We start from the raw sequence: 20,541 nt of genomic DNA, 5'->3' as shown, positions 1-20,541 counted from the left end.
CATTGGTGCAAACTGGGAGCTTCCACAGCACAAGGGTTGAATACTTATGCAAGCAAGATATTTCAGTTTTTTATTTTTCTTAAAAATATTTCCCAACATAAAACCAATGTCACCTTACAATAATTGATTCTGAGTTTCAGTGTTTAAAAATGAAATATCAAACAGAACGAAATTTCAATGTACCATTTGTAATTCGGTAATATGAGAGAATTGGTCAGGGGTCTGAATACTTTTGCAAGGCACTAATATATATATATATATAAAGCTTTACTGTCACTGAAAGAAACACTGCTTCAGCAAAACCTCACTGAGTTGAAAAGAGTTTATTCTTTGTACGTATTAAAAACGTACCGTGGCAAAAAAAAAAAAAAAAAAAAAAAGTAGGCTGAAGAAGAAAACGGTCTTGTGCGTGTTTCATTTAAGGATGCAACAAACACAACATATATTATGATAATAATAGGAATAATACATATACTAATATTTGCTACTGTAAATTATTAATTTAAAATTATTCAGTGTTGTGTGCAAGTGTTCGATATATGGGGTCAGTGGAGCGTCTTGAGACATGTAGTGTTTATTTGTTGTTGCAAATATCACAATGTTTAGTGTTTATTTATTTATTTATTTTTAAAAATTTGCTTAATACGCGATAGCGTATTAAAGAATCCTTAAAATGTCATGGATGTTTTCTACTCTTATTTATGCACATGTTCTTTCTTGGACTACTTAAAAAACATGATAAGTCACAAAGTAACAGCAAAGTCACAAAGCAACAGCATCCCAGAAAATGCATCAGGTTGCAATTTATTTCTAGGCACACCCATGCCACTGCAAAGGATCATTGTACTGAGCCATTATATAAGTTAACATAATTTATTTCTGTTGCTCACGTAAATAAAAACATAAAAAAATAAATAAAAAAAAAACCCATAAAAACACAGTAACTGAGATTACAAATAACCCAACAAAATACAAGCAGAGTGCAAGAACAGTACAGAGGCTTACCAATAAGTATTTCCATCTTTGATCTTACAAAAAAAAAAATGAAGCTGCTCTCTTCCTTGTTGGTTACAAGTTCAATTCAAAACATGTTTTTACCCACAACCAGGCCTCAACGAGATTACGCAGCTCATCTTCTTGTGTCCTGGCAGGCTAGCTTTATTATCATTAAATGAGGTAGTCATACACAGTAAAGGTCAACATCTAATTAAAATCAAATTATAACATTTAAGTAGCTATTTTTTTTTTTTCTAAAGAGGTTTTCATATGAGTTCATTTATTTGTATTATATAACATTTGACATTTTGCGCCCAAAGCACTGTGAAGTTATTTGAAAAAAAACTATCTATAAGTGAATAGTTGACATTTCCTATTTTGTTAGTAAAACAAAAATTGCTTATTCAATAACAAGTAAACAAATGGCAGTGAACAAACAACCAAGATGTGTATCATTTACATATGTGCAGTTTATTTAAATTACTTCAAGTAATTTAAATTAAGTTAAATTGTTACTGTACTGTATAACATGGAAATAAAATATTTGTATTTTTAAATTAATAAATCTAATTATTTATATTGAGATGTTATAATTCAATCTTAAAAATGCTCCTTCACTTTGACCAGTAATTAGCATCACAGAAATAAATATATGATAAATACATGCCATAATAAAGAACATACAGTGCTGTACTACACTGTATTAAAACAACAGTTTTTTTCTACTGTTGGCCAGTGGCTTAATGCCAACTACAAATAAAAGGTTCCAGATAAGAATAATTCTTTTCTTCCTGACCTTCACAGTATAGATAAGCGCAGTGAAATGTCTAACCAGAGATTCTCAGGAAAATAGATCAGATGAGCCAGATATAGGCTTTAGCATAACAGGAGTCAGTTTAAAAGCTTCATTTAATCACAATAGTAAATAATTTGGCTGAAGAGCTCTTTAAAACTGATAGAGTCAAAATTCAATACCCTGACTGTTACACCCAGAACAAAAAACAAGATATATGGCAATTAATGGTTATACATATGTATACTAGAACTGACATCATTTTGATAGCATACAGTCTTGAAACTCACAAGTGATAACTACGTTTTTTTGTTTGCTACGCACCTCACATGCTAAACCCTATTATTTTACGCCATGCTTTAAAAAGTGTGTTTAAAAGATCTTAGAATGGAATGACATTACAGAAACTTTTCAATCTGACCCATCTCACTGTAGCCACCTGGGTTTATATCAGATGTAACAGAACAGTTTCACTTGTCATGCTAGCTTTTCTTTGACACTAATAGTAATGTAATTACTTGAGAAGTTCTCCCCTTAAGATTCCCTCATTGCTCAAAAAATGTGATAATGTTGGGTGCTAATGTTATGCCAAATTCAATTAAAAATTGAATTTTATTTGGTCAATTCTTCCTCATTAATTGCGATCGTCAATGTCATTGCTAAGCAAATTATATATATATATATATATATATATATATATATATATATATATATATATATATATATGTAAAATGTAAATATAAATTATATATATATCTACACATTAAAAACAAAAACTGAAATAGCTTGGTTGGATAAGTGTCCACCCCCCTTGTAATGGCAATCCTAAATTAGCTCAGATGTAACCAATCGCCTTCAAAATCACACACCAAGCTAGTGGCCTCCACCTGTGTTAAATTGTAGTGATTCACATGATTTCATGATAAATTCAGCAGTTCCTGTAGGTTCCCTCTGCTGGGTAGTGCATTTCGAAGAAAAGACTCAACCATGAGCACCACAGCGCATTCAAACGATGACTTGAAGATTGCTGTCCATCAAAGCTCCCCAAGAAACTTGACAGAGCTTGAACAGTTTTGTAAAGAAGACTGGTCAAATATTGCCAAATCTAGGTGTGCATAGTTGGTAGAGACCTATCCCAACAAACTCACAGCTGTAATTGCTGCCAAAGGTGCTTCCACCAAGTATTAACTCAGGGGGGTGGAGACTTATCCAATTATGATCTTTCAGTTTTGTATTTTTAATATATAATTTTTTTCTCCATAAAAACTTTTTTCCCCTTAACAGTGTGGAGTCGGAAAAAATCCTCATTTAAATGCATGAAACTGAGGCACTGACACAAAAAATGTGAAACAAAGTTCAAGGGGGTGTAGACTTTCTACACACACACACACACACACACACACACAGGCTTGCAAAAGTATTCAGACCCCTGACCAATTCTCTCATATTACCGAATTACAAATGGTACGTTGAAATTTCATTCTGTTTGATATTTTATTTTTAGACAATGAAACTCAGAATCAATTATTGTAAGGTGACATTGGTTTTATGTTGGGAAATATTTTTAAGAAAAATAAAAAACTGAAATATCTTGCTTGCATAAGTATTCAACCCCTGTGCTGTGGAAGCTCCCAGTTTGCACCGATGAAAGAAATTGAAAATTGCAGTCCACAAGCGTCGTCCAACCAACCTGAACAACCTGGAGCAAATCTGCCAAGTAGAATGGGCCATAATCACTATGACACTGTGTGCAAAACTGGTACATACTTACCCCAAAAGACTTAAAGCTGTTATTGCAGTGAAAGGTGACTCTACCAAATATTAACGTGTGGGGGTTGAATACTTACGCAAGCAAGTATTCAACTATTAAAAATATTTCCCAACATAAAACCAATGTCACCTTACAATAATTGATTCTGAGTTTCAGTGTTTTAAAATAAAATATCGAACAGAACAAAATTTCAATGTACCACGTAATTCAGTAATACGAGAGAATTGGTCAGGGGTCTGAATACTTTTGCAAGGCACTGTGTATGTGTGTGTGTGTGTATATATATATATATATATATATATATATATATATATATATATATATATATATATATATATAAGTTTTGTAAATCGGACCCTGATGTTAACATCGATTATCGTGCAAACTCTTACACCAATTCTCAATCATTATAGAGGTACAATGGTTAAAAAAAAATGTGTAAAATCTGATGAATTTCCATTGTAAACATAACGGTAAATTAAGGGGGGAAAAAAATCACTGTCCAAAGAAGAAAAACAAGTTTTTTAAACTACGTTAACATTATGGCCTATTCACATGGAAATAATTCTCTCATTTTTTCTTTTTTTAATTTACTTTTGAGGTTACAAATTCTGAATTACGTAGCCCCGTTTCTAGCGAATGCAGCAGGCCCTGCCAGTGTCGCGGCTGCAGAGATGATTTTAACTTTTTGCTGTCACATTTGAATCAAAACTGTACATGACTTTGCATAGCCACCAACACTTGGATTTGCATTATCTTCAGTGAATGCAACTATATCGTCATTTTTCTAAACAGTACATTAGAGGTAGCCTACCCTTTCCTGCAACGGAACTATACACAGCGACACATTCTCCAGTTTATCATTTTATTTTGCATCTCCATATTTGAATATGTAGAATATCTTTCATACACGTAAGTGGATTTATTATTATTGATTCACCACATCACAAAGTTTAATCCCACATGGATTCGCTTATATATAATACCAAGCCCTATCTATTTCACGGCCATTAAAAACTTGACACAGACTGTGAAATATGTCTATTCTGTGTACTTTTACCCTGCACTTAAATCCAGTGGAGTTATGTGTATCGGTCCAGGTTCCTGATGCGATTATCAGGTTGTTTCAATTTCAAAAAGAAAACTGGACAGGATTTATTGATTGACACTTAATAGCAGCCAATAACAACTATGGGCTCTCCTCACTGATTGGTAAATATGGGCATCTGGGATGGGTTTAGTATCTTAGGAGATCTCAACTAGTATTGTTATGCGAGTGTCCAAAATGAATTAAAAAATCTAAAATAATTTTGCATTCTACATGGTTATGGTGGCAAACAATTTTTTACAACCTGCAATGTTTCATTGGATCACACACGTCGAGCTACGATCCAGCTGCATTTAGACTCAGAGAGCAATCAAAAACAAAAAAGGTTGAGGACAGTGCATTGCATCAAAACTAAATGGTTAAAAAAAAAAAATTAAATAAATAAATAGAAAATCTGAACATATTATTAGTTGCGCTGAAGACAGATGGCTACAGTTGGGACTGATTTAAAACCAAACAATATGTATAAATAAATTAATAAAGCTTGTTACTCTTGATCTCTGCATCATTACCTTGTATTTGTTCACAGACGCACACCCAGCGACTTTTAGAAGCAAAAACACAGATTACGTTCTTGACAGTAAGTTAATATATACAAGATGAGTTTTTAATTTAATGGATTATTCGATTTCATTTATTTTATATATATATATATATATATATATATATATATATATATATATATATATATATATATATATATATATAAACATCAGCAAAATGTAAATTGAAATTTAAAGGCAATTCTATTTGAAAGAAAAAAATGTATTTTGTGTTTCCAAAATGGACAACAATCACCAAGTTTTATTCCCCAGTAGAATTATGCCACTTTTATAAAGAAAATTACTGTAACCACAAATTGCTCTCAACAATTCCAATACTTCTTAGCTTGACCACTTTAAAATCAGACTTCTCTAAGAATATAAATATAACTTTTTATGGCTCTGTTATTACGTACTGTGAATGGGGAGAGTGGGCCAACCTTGTGGCTGTAGCGTCGGATCGCCTCTCTGATGTGGGCGGGCTGGATGGCATCACTTTGAGCCTCGAGACCACAGGCTGCAGCGTTCTGTAACAGAAAAACACATCAATTGTTACTAAATCAAAAACACTGCTTTCTGCGCAGCTCTGCACAACAGACCTACAGTACACACAATCAGAAAATTGAAAACTTTGTAAATGCAACAAATATATCTTATGACACAATTCATAAACTCCCCCAACTACAAAACAAAAGACCGAGACATGCTCATTTAATGCCATATAGTCCCTAACATTAGAAAAAAACAAAAACATTGATTTATTGTGTGTGTGTGTGTGTGTGTGTGTGTGTGTGTGTGTGTGTGTGTGTGTGTGTGTGTGTGTGTGTGTGTATATATATATATATATATATATATATATATATATATATATATATATATATATATATAGTTTGTCTTGAATCTTTGCTGACACACATTTTGATACATTTCTTTTCCACTGGCAGAAGCCCCACACTCCCCCTGTAACAATACATAAATACTGTAATATTTTATGTATTTGAGCTTTTTCTGCTTGGTGAAAGAAAATCTCCATTCTAGTCACACCCTTTGGACCCAACACTCAAAGTCCACAGATCTGGCCCCTCGAATAGCTGTCAAAACGCACAGCACCTCAGCACCACAGCGATGTACAATTTGTGGAAAGAGTGTAGATCAGGGGTGGCCAACCTGCATCTTTCCATCTACATGCACCCCTTACATTGTGATTTATTTATTTTTTTAAAGTCTTGTGAGACCAGAAAAAATGTGTCACGTAAAGCAGCTGTAAATACTGCACACTAGATGGAGTTGCCAATAGTGGCGCTCCCTGCTCTGGCTCAGCAGCACATACAATTTACCGCAGCTCTCAATCCAGTACCTTAAAGCATCTACAACTCGCACCCTGCAACATATCACATGCAGTTACCAGCAGCGCCTCCCCCCAGGCAAAAGAATAGCCTGGAGTCGAACTGGAGACCGGATTTGTTTTAAAACTGGTATGGTACTCTGCTTTTAATGCCTAGAAAATCTAAGCAGAGAAGAACTTAAATGGCAGTGGAGAAAGTGAATTAGATTTGCAAACAAATGCAAATACGTTGTGCCTATATCATTGTAAAAGCTACATTTCAGCCAACCCATGTATTCACTATGACCCCAAAAGTGTACAAAATAACTTCATTTAGAAAGCACCAGTGTAGGCTTCGCTAGTAAAGTAGCCAGAAATCACACTTACCACAACACTGATGAGCGATCCTTACTGATGTGCCTCCCGCTTTCGCAATGAGCGGCTGGTATACACAGGTGGTTTTTAAATTGAGTTATTTTGTGCACTTTTGGGGTCATTGAATACATGAGCTGACTGAAATGTAGTTTTAACAATGATATTAGCATTTATATCAATACTAGCATTTATATCCACCATTGCCTGTGTGATTATACATGAATTGTTTTCTGAAGAACATACCATAACTATTTCTGATGTATTTATCAAATGTCTGTTTTATCTTTCGATGAGTTATTGATAATAAATCATTAAAAAATAAATTTAAAAAGTTAGTAAATATACAAGTTTATCTGGGCTTGCTTTTGTTTTGCAACTTTGTTTACCGTGAAATATTGTAAATGCACCGGTCTGTATATAAAGCTTTTTTTTTTTTTTTTGCGTGCGATTTACTATAAAACATTTCTACTTATACGTGTATATAAAATCTCCATTAAAAAAGAATGCTAGTTATTTTAAGTTTCTGACATTTCAGACAGATATTTTTATGAAATAAGAAAATGAAGTGCTGTTTGTATGGGGTTTATAACCGTTATACTTAAGACACTAGAACTACATTTCTCAGATTGTCATGCTTTGGTCGCAATTGAGCTGTATTTTCTCTGTGAGTTATGTAGAGTTTTAAGTGGGAACACTAAAAGACCCTACAGTCATAAAAAGCTTCTGCTCTATTCTACTTTTACCTTAATGCATGTACAAAGTGAAATAAATGATATGCACATACCTTCTTTCTTTTCCTTTGTTTGGTCTTGTTGCTGGAATTGTGTCCCAATCCACCATTCCCGATGGTGTTTGAGTGAGATTTCCCTTGGTTCTGAGGCCCAGAAGCTGGGGTGGTGGGTGTAGATGGAGGGGTGTTTTCAGGTGAATCTATGTTGCTCTTTACAGCTACAGACAGCCCATGAAGATGTGCCTACAAATTATGTTGTTAAAAAAACATATTTACATAATGATTTTTTTTTTTTTTTTGCGTACATTTGAAACAAAAACTACAATGTAAAAAACAGTCCACACAAAGAAGCAATCACTATTGAAACAATCTATCGGATTCAGATAACATATGAGAATCATGCAATTTCAGCTCACAAGGAAAAGGTTATTAAAAAACTAAACAAAACAAAAAAACTGGGCAAGCTGATATTTATGTTATGTTATCAGTGGCTACCAGAAAATAAAGGTTAGCTGCATGAAATCTGTGTGTGTGTGTGTGTGTGTGTGTGTGTGTGTGTGTGTGTGTGTGCGCTATTTCATACCTCTCATAGATGCTTAAAATGTACTGCAATGCAAAGAATACATATCCTATATATTCTCACTTTCTCTCAAATTGTAACTTTTCAGTATACATTATTGTAATTGTTACATTATTTATTTCTACCAGGGTGTGAAAATGGCACCTATCAGTTTTATGCCATGAATGGTGAGAGGCAGAGGATTTAAAACTGATAGAATAGAAGATTCTAGGCAGTAACCTATTTCTACCACATGGCTTTAATTACATTTTCTAAAAATAAGTATTACTGTAGTATGTATTATTTATACAAGATTGTTCCTTATTTGCCTGCATGGCCCAGTAAACAGAGTTAGAATTTATTCAAATCGATCTATAGTAGGTAACCGACTAGTCAACATGAACAATGTCACAGTAGTGTCAGTAGAAGAAGTATCAATTACATTATAACAGCTATAGATTCGGTGTAAAATCTCATTTTGCTTCCCTGTAAAAAATTTGTTGCCAGAAGAAAAATAAAAATGTATTTTTGCTTCAGCATAAAAAATTCAGCAACTTGTAATATTATACAATTAGCTGCACTCTTTGAAAATCCAAATACTTCTGTTACTGTATGTTGGACCTAACCAGGATTAATTAAGCAATATAAAATAATGCACTTCATTGCAGGCTTTTGTGCCTAAATGTAGCAGTGTCTACAATATAGAAAAAAAAGCCAAACATTTTTTTATTTCTTTTATGTATCTCCCCAAACTTATTTAAAGCATTTAATTAAGGATAAATAAATAAATAATGGGTGTATTTTTTTTTACAGGAATAACATTTTTATGTTACATCATTTTTTTTGTTTTAACTGTGATGACAAAACCACCCAAATAATTGAAACTATAGTATATGATTAGACAATTGTGTGGCAGAAACAGTTTTACTCCAAGGAGTTCCATCCTGTATTATTATTATTATTATTATTATTATTATTACTACTACCACCACCAACAACAACAGAACTTATTTTACTGGCTTTCTACTTTACAACAGTTTTCTAACATCATGTATGACCCTTTCATTTAAGCTAATAGCTGCAGAATACATTACCTCAGCTGTAGCATTGTTGTACTGTATAAAAGATGCTGATATTGCGTGGCTGAATGGGTCTCCGGCTTTAGCTGTCATATCTTGTTTCACCAAAAGAGCCAGGTCAACCAACTAAAAATATGCATAAAAAGTATTGTTATGGCAACTAAAAAATGAGGTTACAATGGGGGAGTTTCTATGTGTGTTCTAATTTTCCTCAAGACGTTGTGCTCGAGCCAAATGAAAAATGGCCCTATACATTTCAGGTTTCCACTGGCTCACAAAGACCCTCGTCTCACCTGACGTCATGCAAATGAAGTGGAAAGGAGGAGGTCGACATGCAAATTATCCATTATATTATATAATTATATTACGTAGAGTTCTTGTACTATTTTCAGTTCTTGTAACAGCTCAGGAAAATATGGTTTCCATGCACAGAGAACAGATACACAAGAGAATCTCACCCAGAAATCCATAGTTTTCAGCTGTGATTTGTAAATGTCTCGTGCCTGGTTGTTTAATAATGTGTTTTACTGCTCTTGCCCAAATGGTTTTTCAAATGTCCATTGGTGGGGTGGCATATCGTTAGTAATAAATAATATTTCAACTAATTTATCACACGACTTATTAAAGAGAAAAGAAAATAATTAACTCTGAGATATATAATGAAACTGCTATGACTTTAAACTGGCGGAGACATAGGATTATAGAGATCTGTGACAGACACCTTCCACGTATGCTCCCAAGGCTGTCTGGATTAGGAGCAGTGGACGTTTTCATGTGAAAATAGTTGTGGATTTCACGTGTTTTACGTCATCCTCACAAGTAAATGAGATTTATCCTATCCCTCTCTGTGGACATTATTTTCAGCCACAAACCAGATCCTCTCAAGCTGTTCTCCCAAACATGCACATGCATCGCCACTTCATGTGTACATAACAACACATGGAAACTCCCCCTTTGTCAATACAAAAATGGCAAGACAGTAATCACTGCAATAATGCTGCATTAAGAACGTCATCAACAAAAGCAAAGAATCACAATCTGTAGCTCGTAAATTATGAGGGAAGACAGCAGTGATTTACATTGCAAAGCAGTAATAACATTGCAAAGAAATCAAATTAAGTTCAATAAAAAAAAAAAGGTGTATGTAATCTGGGAACAACAGTGAAAAGGTGTTGTGCATTTTGTAAACATAATTGTTTTACCAGTACAATTAAGAGCACGTCACAGCAGCGAATACTCTGGTAATATAAAGTACCTGAGCCACTGTCTCGTACGCCAAGTAGGACAGGATTTCCATGGCAACAGCATTTGGCTTCACTTCCAAACTGCTGCAGTCCAACCATTCCCTAAATTTGGATGCTTTCTTGGCTGACAATGAGAAAGAACACACAGGGTATTGATTTGTTTAGCTGCAACAATTCTGAATAATGAGCATAGACATAATATCTTAAAAAAAAAAAAAAAAAAAAAAAAAAAGTGTCAAACACAAACTTGGCACACGTATTCACCTTAACTATTTGCAACTCAAACCAGTACCACTATATATTTCTATCTCTCACATATTAATGACATAAAGAGCTGTCAGTTATATTCTTCAATGTAGACTACTGTATGTCCTATTTCCTTTTGATTGGTATCTTCCAATCCCATTAAAACTTGTTCCAAGCACTGGACAATAAAACAATTACTGTATCATTATTTTTGTCATCATGCTCATGGAATTACAGTGATACTGATACTGTTAAATATTAAGACGGATTCTAATTTTGTTAGTGAAGCGCAACTGAAATGGATGTGTTGAAAACATGTTTTGGTATATACATGTTTTGGTATATCCACTGATATATATATATATATATATATATATATATATATATATATATATATATATATATATATATATATATATATATATATATAATATTTTATAACAAGGGCTGTTTTTAAACAGCCATGCAATTGCACTGTTGGACAATACTAAAAGTGTCATTCATTTCACTATATTTTTGGTGCTCATTTCACTTGCAACCTTTTGTTTGGTGGTCATGTGCTTACCTGGAATGTTTTCACTGGCCTAATTTCAAACCTTTCACCCTGATTCTTAGTCATCACTTTGCAGCATCTGGAGAGATGTTTAGCTGCAGGATCAAGCCTGTTAATTTCTAGTCTGTTATTGTCACAGTCTTCAAACACTTCCAGTAAGTAGGGTTGTGTGCCGGTAAAGCTTTCATTCTGCCAGCATGTTATTAGTTCTGGAATGCCGCGTGCCTCCCAGTGTTGGTGATTACAGAATGGGTAACACAGCAGGGGCGTATAGAGTCTCTGTACAAGTCCTCTTTCATGGCTAGAAATAGATCCTAGCATTGTCATGTTTTTGAGTCAATTGACATGTGGGGAATAAAATATTATGACCTGTATTTTCAGCAGTTTTCAGTGGTGGCTGTTACAGCCCCTTAATATTCTCCACATCCTTAACACCATGCAAGAACCCAAACCCTTCTACAGTGCTTATCACTGCCTCTAAAGAGGATACAAACATTATATTACTGCTTTAATGTGGGAAAAGAAAAATAGGTAAAACTTTTAACTAATTACTCTGTATTTACATAGTAGTTACGTAGTAAATACATGTGTAGTGACACATAATTACAATGTTATTATGCATTGTTACACTCTACTTCACATGCACATCTTTTTGGACAATCTAACCCTCACCCCAACCTTTTTCTGATACAATTGTGTACTTACATATATGGTGCACGAAGATTTACACAACAAATACAATGTAACTATTGTGACATAATAACATTGTAATTTTGTGTACGTGCGCATGTATTTACTATGTAACTACTATGTAAATACACAGTAATTTGAAACACAATGTAAAGAGTTATCAAAAAATTATTATAATAAAGCCACAGATGCTTAAATTCATAGTCACATTATTCCATTGTAAACGGTGGTATGATTCAATGCATTTAATCCTTGCATGACTGGTTTTATGAAGGTCAAGAATATCAAAAATATAATTTCCAATAAAAACACAAACACAACAACAACCTGCCTTTTAACCACCCAGAATGCTTCACACATATTGTATAATACGGGACCTTCAGAATGGATCTGTAATGATTATATACATGTTATGTATCATTTTAAAAATACTCACAAAAGCTGAGCTGTCGACTTTCACAAAATTCAGTATAGTGTGCACAATCCATCATTCTAGTCTGTCGTTCAGCTCTCTGAATAAAAAGAAAGATCATTGTGAGAAACATGGTACACAATATTAAAGGACCAAAAAAGTAGTGAAACACTGATCTATGCATACTGTTGTATGTTATATAAATGTTATTTTTACTTTTTTTAAATAAACATTTTAAAGTGTTAAATTATGTGAGACTACTTTTTTTCTTCAGCATAAAGTATCTTTAACATACTACTAAAAGGCACACATTCCGTTTGTTAAGTTTCAGGTGCACCTGGCCAATGAATGAAATGTGCATACTGTTTATGGGCAGTACCAGCCATGTGTAATCGTGCAGACAGACAATCTGTGCTTTAATCAGGTGCATATTATGGGAATACCAGAATCCATATCAAACTTCTCTAAACATCCAATGTACAACTCAAAAGGGCTTTTGTTTAATTCTCTGCCATGTTACAGTCAAATAAAACACCACTTACGGTAAATGTTTTTAATATATTAGATAAGTATGTGTTTTACATGAACACACTCAGAAGCCCCAGGGACTTAATGCTATTAATGGCTTCCTAACATGACAAATAACATTCTTCTGTAGTGTTTAAGTACTTAAGCCTTCAGCAATTGCGGTAAAATAACAGTGCTTTTATTGCAACTCAGGTTATTCACCAGACATATAATAATAATACAGTCATGTGTGGCACAGTCATGCCCCACTCCTGAGGTGATAATAACGTTCCCTTTCAAGTACGAAATTTAACCATTACTGCAAGGTGACTGTACCAAAGCTGTCACAAGGGTAATCCTGCAGAACGACTGGAATGCTACAAGGCTAAGCCCAGAAGCTGACTGGTGCGTTACAGAATCCCAGTAACAACAAGCTAGGGTGACAAAATTGAGGGAGGAACTAACCTCTATGACTGTGTTATAAGGGTCAGCTGAGAAGCTGCCCTTAACACTCTAGTTCCAAAACAAAGGTCCCATCTTGCTTAGGAATAATCCACTTAAATAAAACAAGTAAATAATCGTGATGAAGTTGGCTTGAGATACAATGGCATCTCATAGATGCACAGAGTAGCCTAGTTTGACATGAATGTAGTAAACTTCATATTCCAAACTAAATCAACTTTAATTTAAAGATGACCCATTGTGAATTACTTCAGTGAATTATATTCACTTTACTGATATGTTATTTATGATCCATTGTAGGCTATTCATTTATCAGGTGTACAGTTGTATTTATTTGCTATGGACCAATTTATTTGAAGCTTTTGTATTTTGGTATGGTGTGTAGATGTTTATGAAAACAAGTTAACTGCTGTGTAAACTCAAAACTATCCACAGATCTGAAACAATGCATCAGTTCAGTTGCCTAAGTATGCAAGAGCTAACGAGTTTACTACGTTGTAAATTAATTAAAGTGCTTTACTGAACAGCCTATGAAAAGAATAAGAACAGAAGTTTATGAGACCTCTTTATTATTTACTCTAAGGAATTTGGTAAGTCTGATAATTATGATTCTTTACAAAGTAACTAATGGCTGTGTTTTTAACAATGCCATTACCTAATGTTGAGAACCAGAACCCCTCTCCGTGGTGCCGGAGAAAAACCATTACAGATTAAGTGAAAGTTGTAAATAATGGCTTTATAAAAAATTAACATGTTTGAAAACTGCAGCTGTTCTGGATGGAAATACCAAGCCGTGAATGTCAAGCTGGGTTCTGTCATATATGGATAGTAGTACAGTTTTCACAAATTATTTGTCGGAATCACAGATAAAACAGGCTGAGAAAGAATTCACAATTGGTCCTCTTTAAGCGACAGTTGGTTTGAAAAGATGCAGATGGTAGTAGCAAATATGAAACAAATCTCGAACGTCAAGCTAACTACCAATTATATAAGGAATTACTTTTTACACAAATATATCTGTGATAGTTTAGAAATGCTTCTGATGCCCACTGACTTTAGTGTTGCTATAACAGTTCATATTATAGTAATATAAATCTTGAGTAATATAATGCATATTAAATACAATTGTTAACGTGTTGTTATGGGACAATTAACCATCTTAATATTTTCAGATGGTACTACTGCAACAAGTCCTTCAATTCCTACTAGCTAATTCTTCATACAGACTTACAATCTATTGTGTATTGATGTGGAAACGTCCAATAACTTCGTCCTCTGGTAATTCTAAATAAGGAAGTCAAGGGCGTCAGGCCCGTTCACTATATGCCCTAATTGGTCGTCTTCTTCTTCTTTGAGCAACTTGTACAAAAACCAGTTCTAGTAATAGATCTGCCATTGCGCCTTTAAACTCGCAAGCACCTTCCCCATTTTATAGACGTGCTTTACACTGCGTTGCAGCAGGTGTAACTTTCTAAGTCTAAACGTCTACATAGTCTGACAATCACACGTAAAAATTAGGTCAAAAAAGAATATACGCCAATAGACGGTAACAGATGTCTAAGGACATCAGTTGGGAATATTAGATGCTTTAGAAAATCACTCTTGCACTAGACCAAACGTCTAAAAAGCAGAGTTACACACATCTAAAGCCCTTAGTCTCCTTTGAAAATATACCCTTTAGGGTCTTTAGGGTGGAGACAGCAGCCAGGAAGAGACAAAAGCAGAAACAAAACTTCACAGAAACTTGTTTAGAGCTAATAAAAAAAGGAGAAACAGTGTAAATCTGATGTATTTGACTTATTATTATATTAGAACATTTATTCTGTGTCATCTGTTTTAATACATATGTTTTTACAACATTTATAAATATCAAGGAATGAGTGAATAGAAGCATATACTACTTCATGAAATAAATGTATCAAGTACATTTTTTTCCTTATTGCTGATAAGAATGAAAGGAGTAACTATTATGTTATTTATAAATATTTATTTTGAGAAAATAAATCAAGTGTAGTGTCCATTATTGCTTATAAAGACCCTGAGAATAAATGTGTATTACAGTACAGTATGTCATTGCAATCACTCAGGTGAAACAGTGTCTTGTAATCTGCCCAAACATCAATATTTTTCAACAAACGTTTCAGGAAATATTTTAAGGTCCCTCGGGTCATAGAATAACGTGTTTTTATACATGTATCTCTAAACAGAATACATAATAAAAATTACTTAAAAACAAACAAATTCAAACAAAAAATGCGAAAAAGTTTATAGGGTTTCTGTACTTTAAAATGTTCTCCAGAGTGTTCTGAAAAAAAGGACACCATTTGCAAGATGCTACTATAAAAAAAAAAAAAAAAATTTTGTGAATTGTTATAGGAAGAGAATCAACTACAGCCAAAAAAAAACTGGTCCTGGGTGAGCATCTCACTGAAAAATGCTTGGTTCTGAAAGGGTTAATAGCTAGTTGAGGTACCTTTAGCAATAATAACTTCTTTTAGACATTTAGGATATCTGCCAATGAGCTTTTATCATGATTCTTTAGTGATTTTTGACCATTTCGTCAATGCAAAATTGTTCCAGTTCATTAAAATTCCAAAGATTTCTCTTGTGCGCAGCCACCTTCTTCTCCTACCAAAGATTCTCAATCGGATTTAGATCAAGACTTTGACTAGACCATTCCAGAACCTTGACTTTATTCTGAAATTGATTTTGATGTGTGCTTTGGATTGTTGTTGCGCTTTAAACTAAGGCTTGTAGTGGAGGGTTTCAGATGACTGGCCAATATCTTTTGGTATGCTATGGAATTCATTTTAACCATATATTGGAGCTGGATTTACTGTGCCATTAGAAGAAAAACAGCCCCATAGAAGGATACGACCACCTCCATGCTTGACAGTAGGTACGGTGTTCTTTTCTTTGTACGCCTCACCAGACTTTCTCCAAACGTAACGACAACAGTGCGACCAAATACCTCGATTTCTGTTTAATTTCTACAAATTATACATTTCCATTGGGGTATGTAAACTTTTGACTACAACTGTATATACAGTAGACCTAAAAACATACCAAACTAAAAAATGTACAATCTCTGGATCCTTAATTGAATAAACATATGTTGGATAAAGAACATTTTAAATCAAAGCAATGAAGTAATGTCACAGTATTGTAGTACACTCAGGATGTCTGGGAAAAATGTATCTTTATTTCCAAAGCTTTTAAAATGTATGTACACCAGTTACTTGTTTATCAGCTGTCATGGAAACACAGATACAAACTGAAACAAACTAAACTCAATTTTAAAATGTGAAACAAGCATCAGTGTTATTGTAACTGTTTAAATTTCACGTCCACACGCATTTCCACTAGACATAAAATATTATGTCTGGTGGAGCTTCCAGACAACTACACTGCAGTTTACTCAACAGGGTATCAATGGGCTTTTGAATACTGTAACTATGACCACAAGGGAAAACAAAAGGATGGTATTAGTCCATTCATTGTACTTTGTTTTCAGGACCAGTATTTCACCTTTATGTACAACACTCCCTGTAGGGTTCATATACTTTTTCAACATCTAAATTCAATACCCTTTTCCAGACTTCCATTTATTTTTCCCAGACTCGTGTTTCACTTCATGTATACTAGTTTTTCGATAGTTATCCACACAGGCGGGCAGCCGCAGAACATTATAGCTTTTTGATCTGGAGCAGAAGTTGCACCTGATTTTCTAAAAGTATTTGTCAGAATCTGGAAGTGCATATATCTTGCAAGACACAATGCGCATATACAAAAGAGAACACACAATCTAAGAAATGTCCAATATCTGAGAACTACGTTGCATTATTTACAAAACGAATATATAAAGTTGTATACTGCAAGCATACTTGTGCCAAAATAGGAGAGTATAATGGTACTAATGGTATAGTAAAACCAGACAATTTTGGCACAAGTATATTTGCAGTATATTACTTTTTTGGAAGGGATAATATTGGATTCTGATCCAAACTTCTTTATACCCTCTGTTAAATGCTGAACACTATGGGAGGTGAAAAATAACAAAAATGAAATAACAAATGTGCAAACATTATATATTAAAATGTGCAAGCGTTGTACATTAAACATACATGTCTAAAAGGTACTGACAATGTCGACTCAAGGGACTTTTTCGCTGTGAAAAAAGAAACAAGGACCAAGGGTCACAAGTGGAGATTAGATAAAGGGGCATTCAGAACAGAAAATAGGCACTTTTTTTACACATAGAATTGTGGGAATCTGGAATCAACTCCCCTTTAATGTTGTTGAAGTTGACACCCTGGGATCCTTCAAGAAGCTGCTTGATGAGATTCTGGGATCAATAAGCTACTAAAAACCAAACAAGCAACATGGGCCGAATGGCCTCCTCTCGTCTGTAAACCTTCTTATGCAAGTCAAATAATAAATACAATACACCCTCGCTATAACAACCCTGTTTGGGTCCAAAGCCTTTTGTTCACTATAGTAAAAGGACAATCCAAAATAAACCATATAAGCTGCAGGAGTAACGATTTAATAAAGGCAGCAACAAGATAACAAAATATGAATCTTGGTGAGCAGAGTACAGTAGTTTGTAATTCCAGTCAGTAACTTTGTTTAAAAAATCATAGCCTTCAATATAATGTATATACTTCGGCTGTCATAGTGTCCATTTTACCCTTCGTTTCACTGGAGCAGACAGTCATGTGACATATATCAGTGCGCTGACTGGACAGGATTGTTTGAGTTGTCAGGAAGTTGTCAGGGGTGTTACACGGGTCAATCCTCGCGGGATTTGGTTGCAAGCAATATAGTTGCTACTAGTAAATTGCCTAGAGAGCTGCTGACCCCTTTAAGAGATCAATTATTATTAATAATAAAAAATAATCACAGAATTATTTTCATTCCCGTGATACTAGTAAAATTCTAGACTTTTTCAAGACTTTCATAAAGGAAACATGGTTTTTCAAGCATTTTCAAGACCTGGAAGTCAGTCTGGCATTTTTTCATACTTTTTCCCCAGACTTCCAGACTAGCGTATGAACCCTGCCCTGTATGTACTGTATGACACAGCTGCTTTTAAATGAAATGGCTGAGCGCAACATTGTATTTAAATTTGTAAACAGAAGAGAAATGTGAATCTATAAACAGATATAAGACACAATCAAGACAATCTCCCCAACAGTCAACTGTTTACAATACATGGGTGGTTATTCTGGAAAAAAATTATAATAAAGAAATACAAGTCTGTAACCACACGGCTATACATGTAATGGATTTTAGACCATGCTGTATTTTTCCCTTTTATTTTTTTATTTGCATATTTGTGTACTGAATGGTGTTTGGTTCTAAATTATTACAAAGGCCACTGTAGCAGTAAAAACAAATTGTTGGTGTTGGGATGGGAGGTGGTCAGTGTGTATGTAAGTTTCATGCATCCAAGTAGTTTGCTTTTTCAAGTAGCCAGGGGAGGGCAGGGTAGGGTTGGAGACATGGCATTAAAAATTCTCATGGAATTAATGTGTATAGGACCCTGTCTTATGATACAAGAGTGTCTTCACAAGCAATAGGCACAAACTTACCATGAATCTATTTTTTTGTGCTTTCTTCAGAGTAATATGGTACCTTCTATTTTATATATGTTGTGCCTGTTTGTAAGTTTGCTTTGTAGTTGTACTTTTCTATATTTATATGTACAAAGAATATACCTATACTGCTATTTTGTCTCGGTTCATGATGTCGGATGCTGATCACTATGGACCAACTGGATAAAAACAACAGCTTATCATCACTGGACATAATATATTTGTAATTATATGTACATATTCTCTGTATTCACATTAAGGATCTTTTAAGTAAGATTTATTTAAGCTGTTTCATACATTTAAACACTTTAATAAAAAAACTTGCAACAAAGTCACAATGTAGTAAAACATTTGTCTTTGTAATAAGAAGAACCAACATATGGCTTTTAACTTATGATTTTCGAATAAGCACTGGCAACATAATAACTAATTAGGTTGAAAACGAGCGCCCTGTCTGTCACTGACATTAGGATTGAAGCTTTTGTCAAAGTTTAAATGTTTCAGTTTGGATTTACTTAATGGGATTTGGCAAAACAGAATTACAATTACATCATCTAGTTTGTTGGAGTACTGGTATATTGACCTGATAGTACAAGACCCAATTATAAATTATAAAAGCAATGTTCAGTCACACTAATCATTTTTAACTAACATGTGTGGTTCAACGATTAAAATATAAATCCACAGGCAGACATATTTTTTTTACAAAGTTCCTCGGTTACTTCTGATGTTTAGTCACGGAAAGAACTGCTTTTTTATTCTTCTTTATTGGAGAAATCCCATCAATGCACACCAGTTAGCGCATTATTTGATAATTGCCATGCGATGGCAGTCAACAAATGAAAGATTTCCTTTAAATACTGTTCTTATAAGCAAATCAAATACATATGCTTTTTTTTCTAAACAACTATAAAACAGTGCAAGGTTTTATTGTTTCTGAATAATAATAATAATAAAAAAAAATCCTATTTTTGTTTTTTTAATGCCTCCACAGTGGGCATTACCAGGAATTCTGGACGTTTTGTTGAACAGCCCCATTACCCCAGCTGTCCATAATGCAGAAAATATTTCCTATAAATATATATAAACATTTACTACTTATATTCGAAAATAAGTACTACCATACCATATCAGGCATCTTCACCACTTAGCAGATGTTTATTCATGGACAACATAGCAACATATATTTGACCTGGTATCTGTAAATCTCACACCCCAACTATTGTACTGTATATTCAATTCTTTGGAAATAGGCAAGCTAAAAAAACACTTTTAATTTGAATGTTTTTTTTTGTCATATAGCTCAGAGTACTTTGATATCAAATTATAAATTAGTATAATTTTTTTTTAATTGTTTGTTTGTTTGCCTGTTCATTTGGCCATTGTTCGCTTTATTTTGAGTGTCTTGTTTTGTTCAACCTTTTTATTTTCTGTTTAACAATAAAAAGGCGCATCAGCGTGTTTCACACCCCAGCACTGTTATCTGTGTCCACTGTCATCCGGGTCTGACATCTTCACCACAAGCTGTCCATGACAAGGTTCTATTATTTTGT

The 20,541-nt window shown here is 33.9% G+C and overlaps 1 protein-coding gene across 3 annotated transcripts in view; it reads right to left on the bottom strand.

The window, feature by feature from the left end:
• Positions 1 to 20,541, bottom strand: part of LOC121317432 (transcription initiation protein SPT3 homolog) — a 189,004-nt gene that overhangs the window by 27,981 nt on the left and 140,482 nt on the right. For all 3 annotated transcript variants that reach the window (XM_041253362.1, XM_041253363.1, XM_041253364.1), the window contains 5 exons: positions 12,447 to 12,522; positions 10,533 to 10,645; positions 9,293 to 9,403; positions 7,694 to 7,882; positions 5,627 to 5,737 (listed from right to left, as the gene is read on the bottom strand). In XM_041253362.1, coding sequence (XP_041109296.1) covers positions 5,627 to 5,737; positions 7,694 to 7,882; positions 9,293 to 9,403; positions 10,533 to 10,645; positions 12,447 to 12,522 — 600 coding nt within the window. The remainder of the gene's footprint in view (positions 1 to 5,626; positions 5,738 to 7,693; positions 7,883 to 9,292; positions 9,404 to 10,532; positions 10,646 to 12,446; positions 12,523 to 20,541) is intronic.

The sequence above is a fragment of the Polyodon spathula genome, chromosome 6 (genome assembly GCF_017654505.1).
Source record: "Polyodon spathula isolate WHYD16114869_AA chromosome 6, ASM1765450v1, whole genome shotgun sequence".
In the NCBI taxonomy this organism is placed as follows: Eukaryota; Metazoa; Chordata; class Actinopteri; order Acipenseriformes; family Polyodontidae; genus Polyodon; species Polyodon spathula.
Note: the sequence above shows the minus strand (reverse complement) of the source record. Positions and strands in the feature narration are given on the sequence as shown.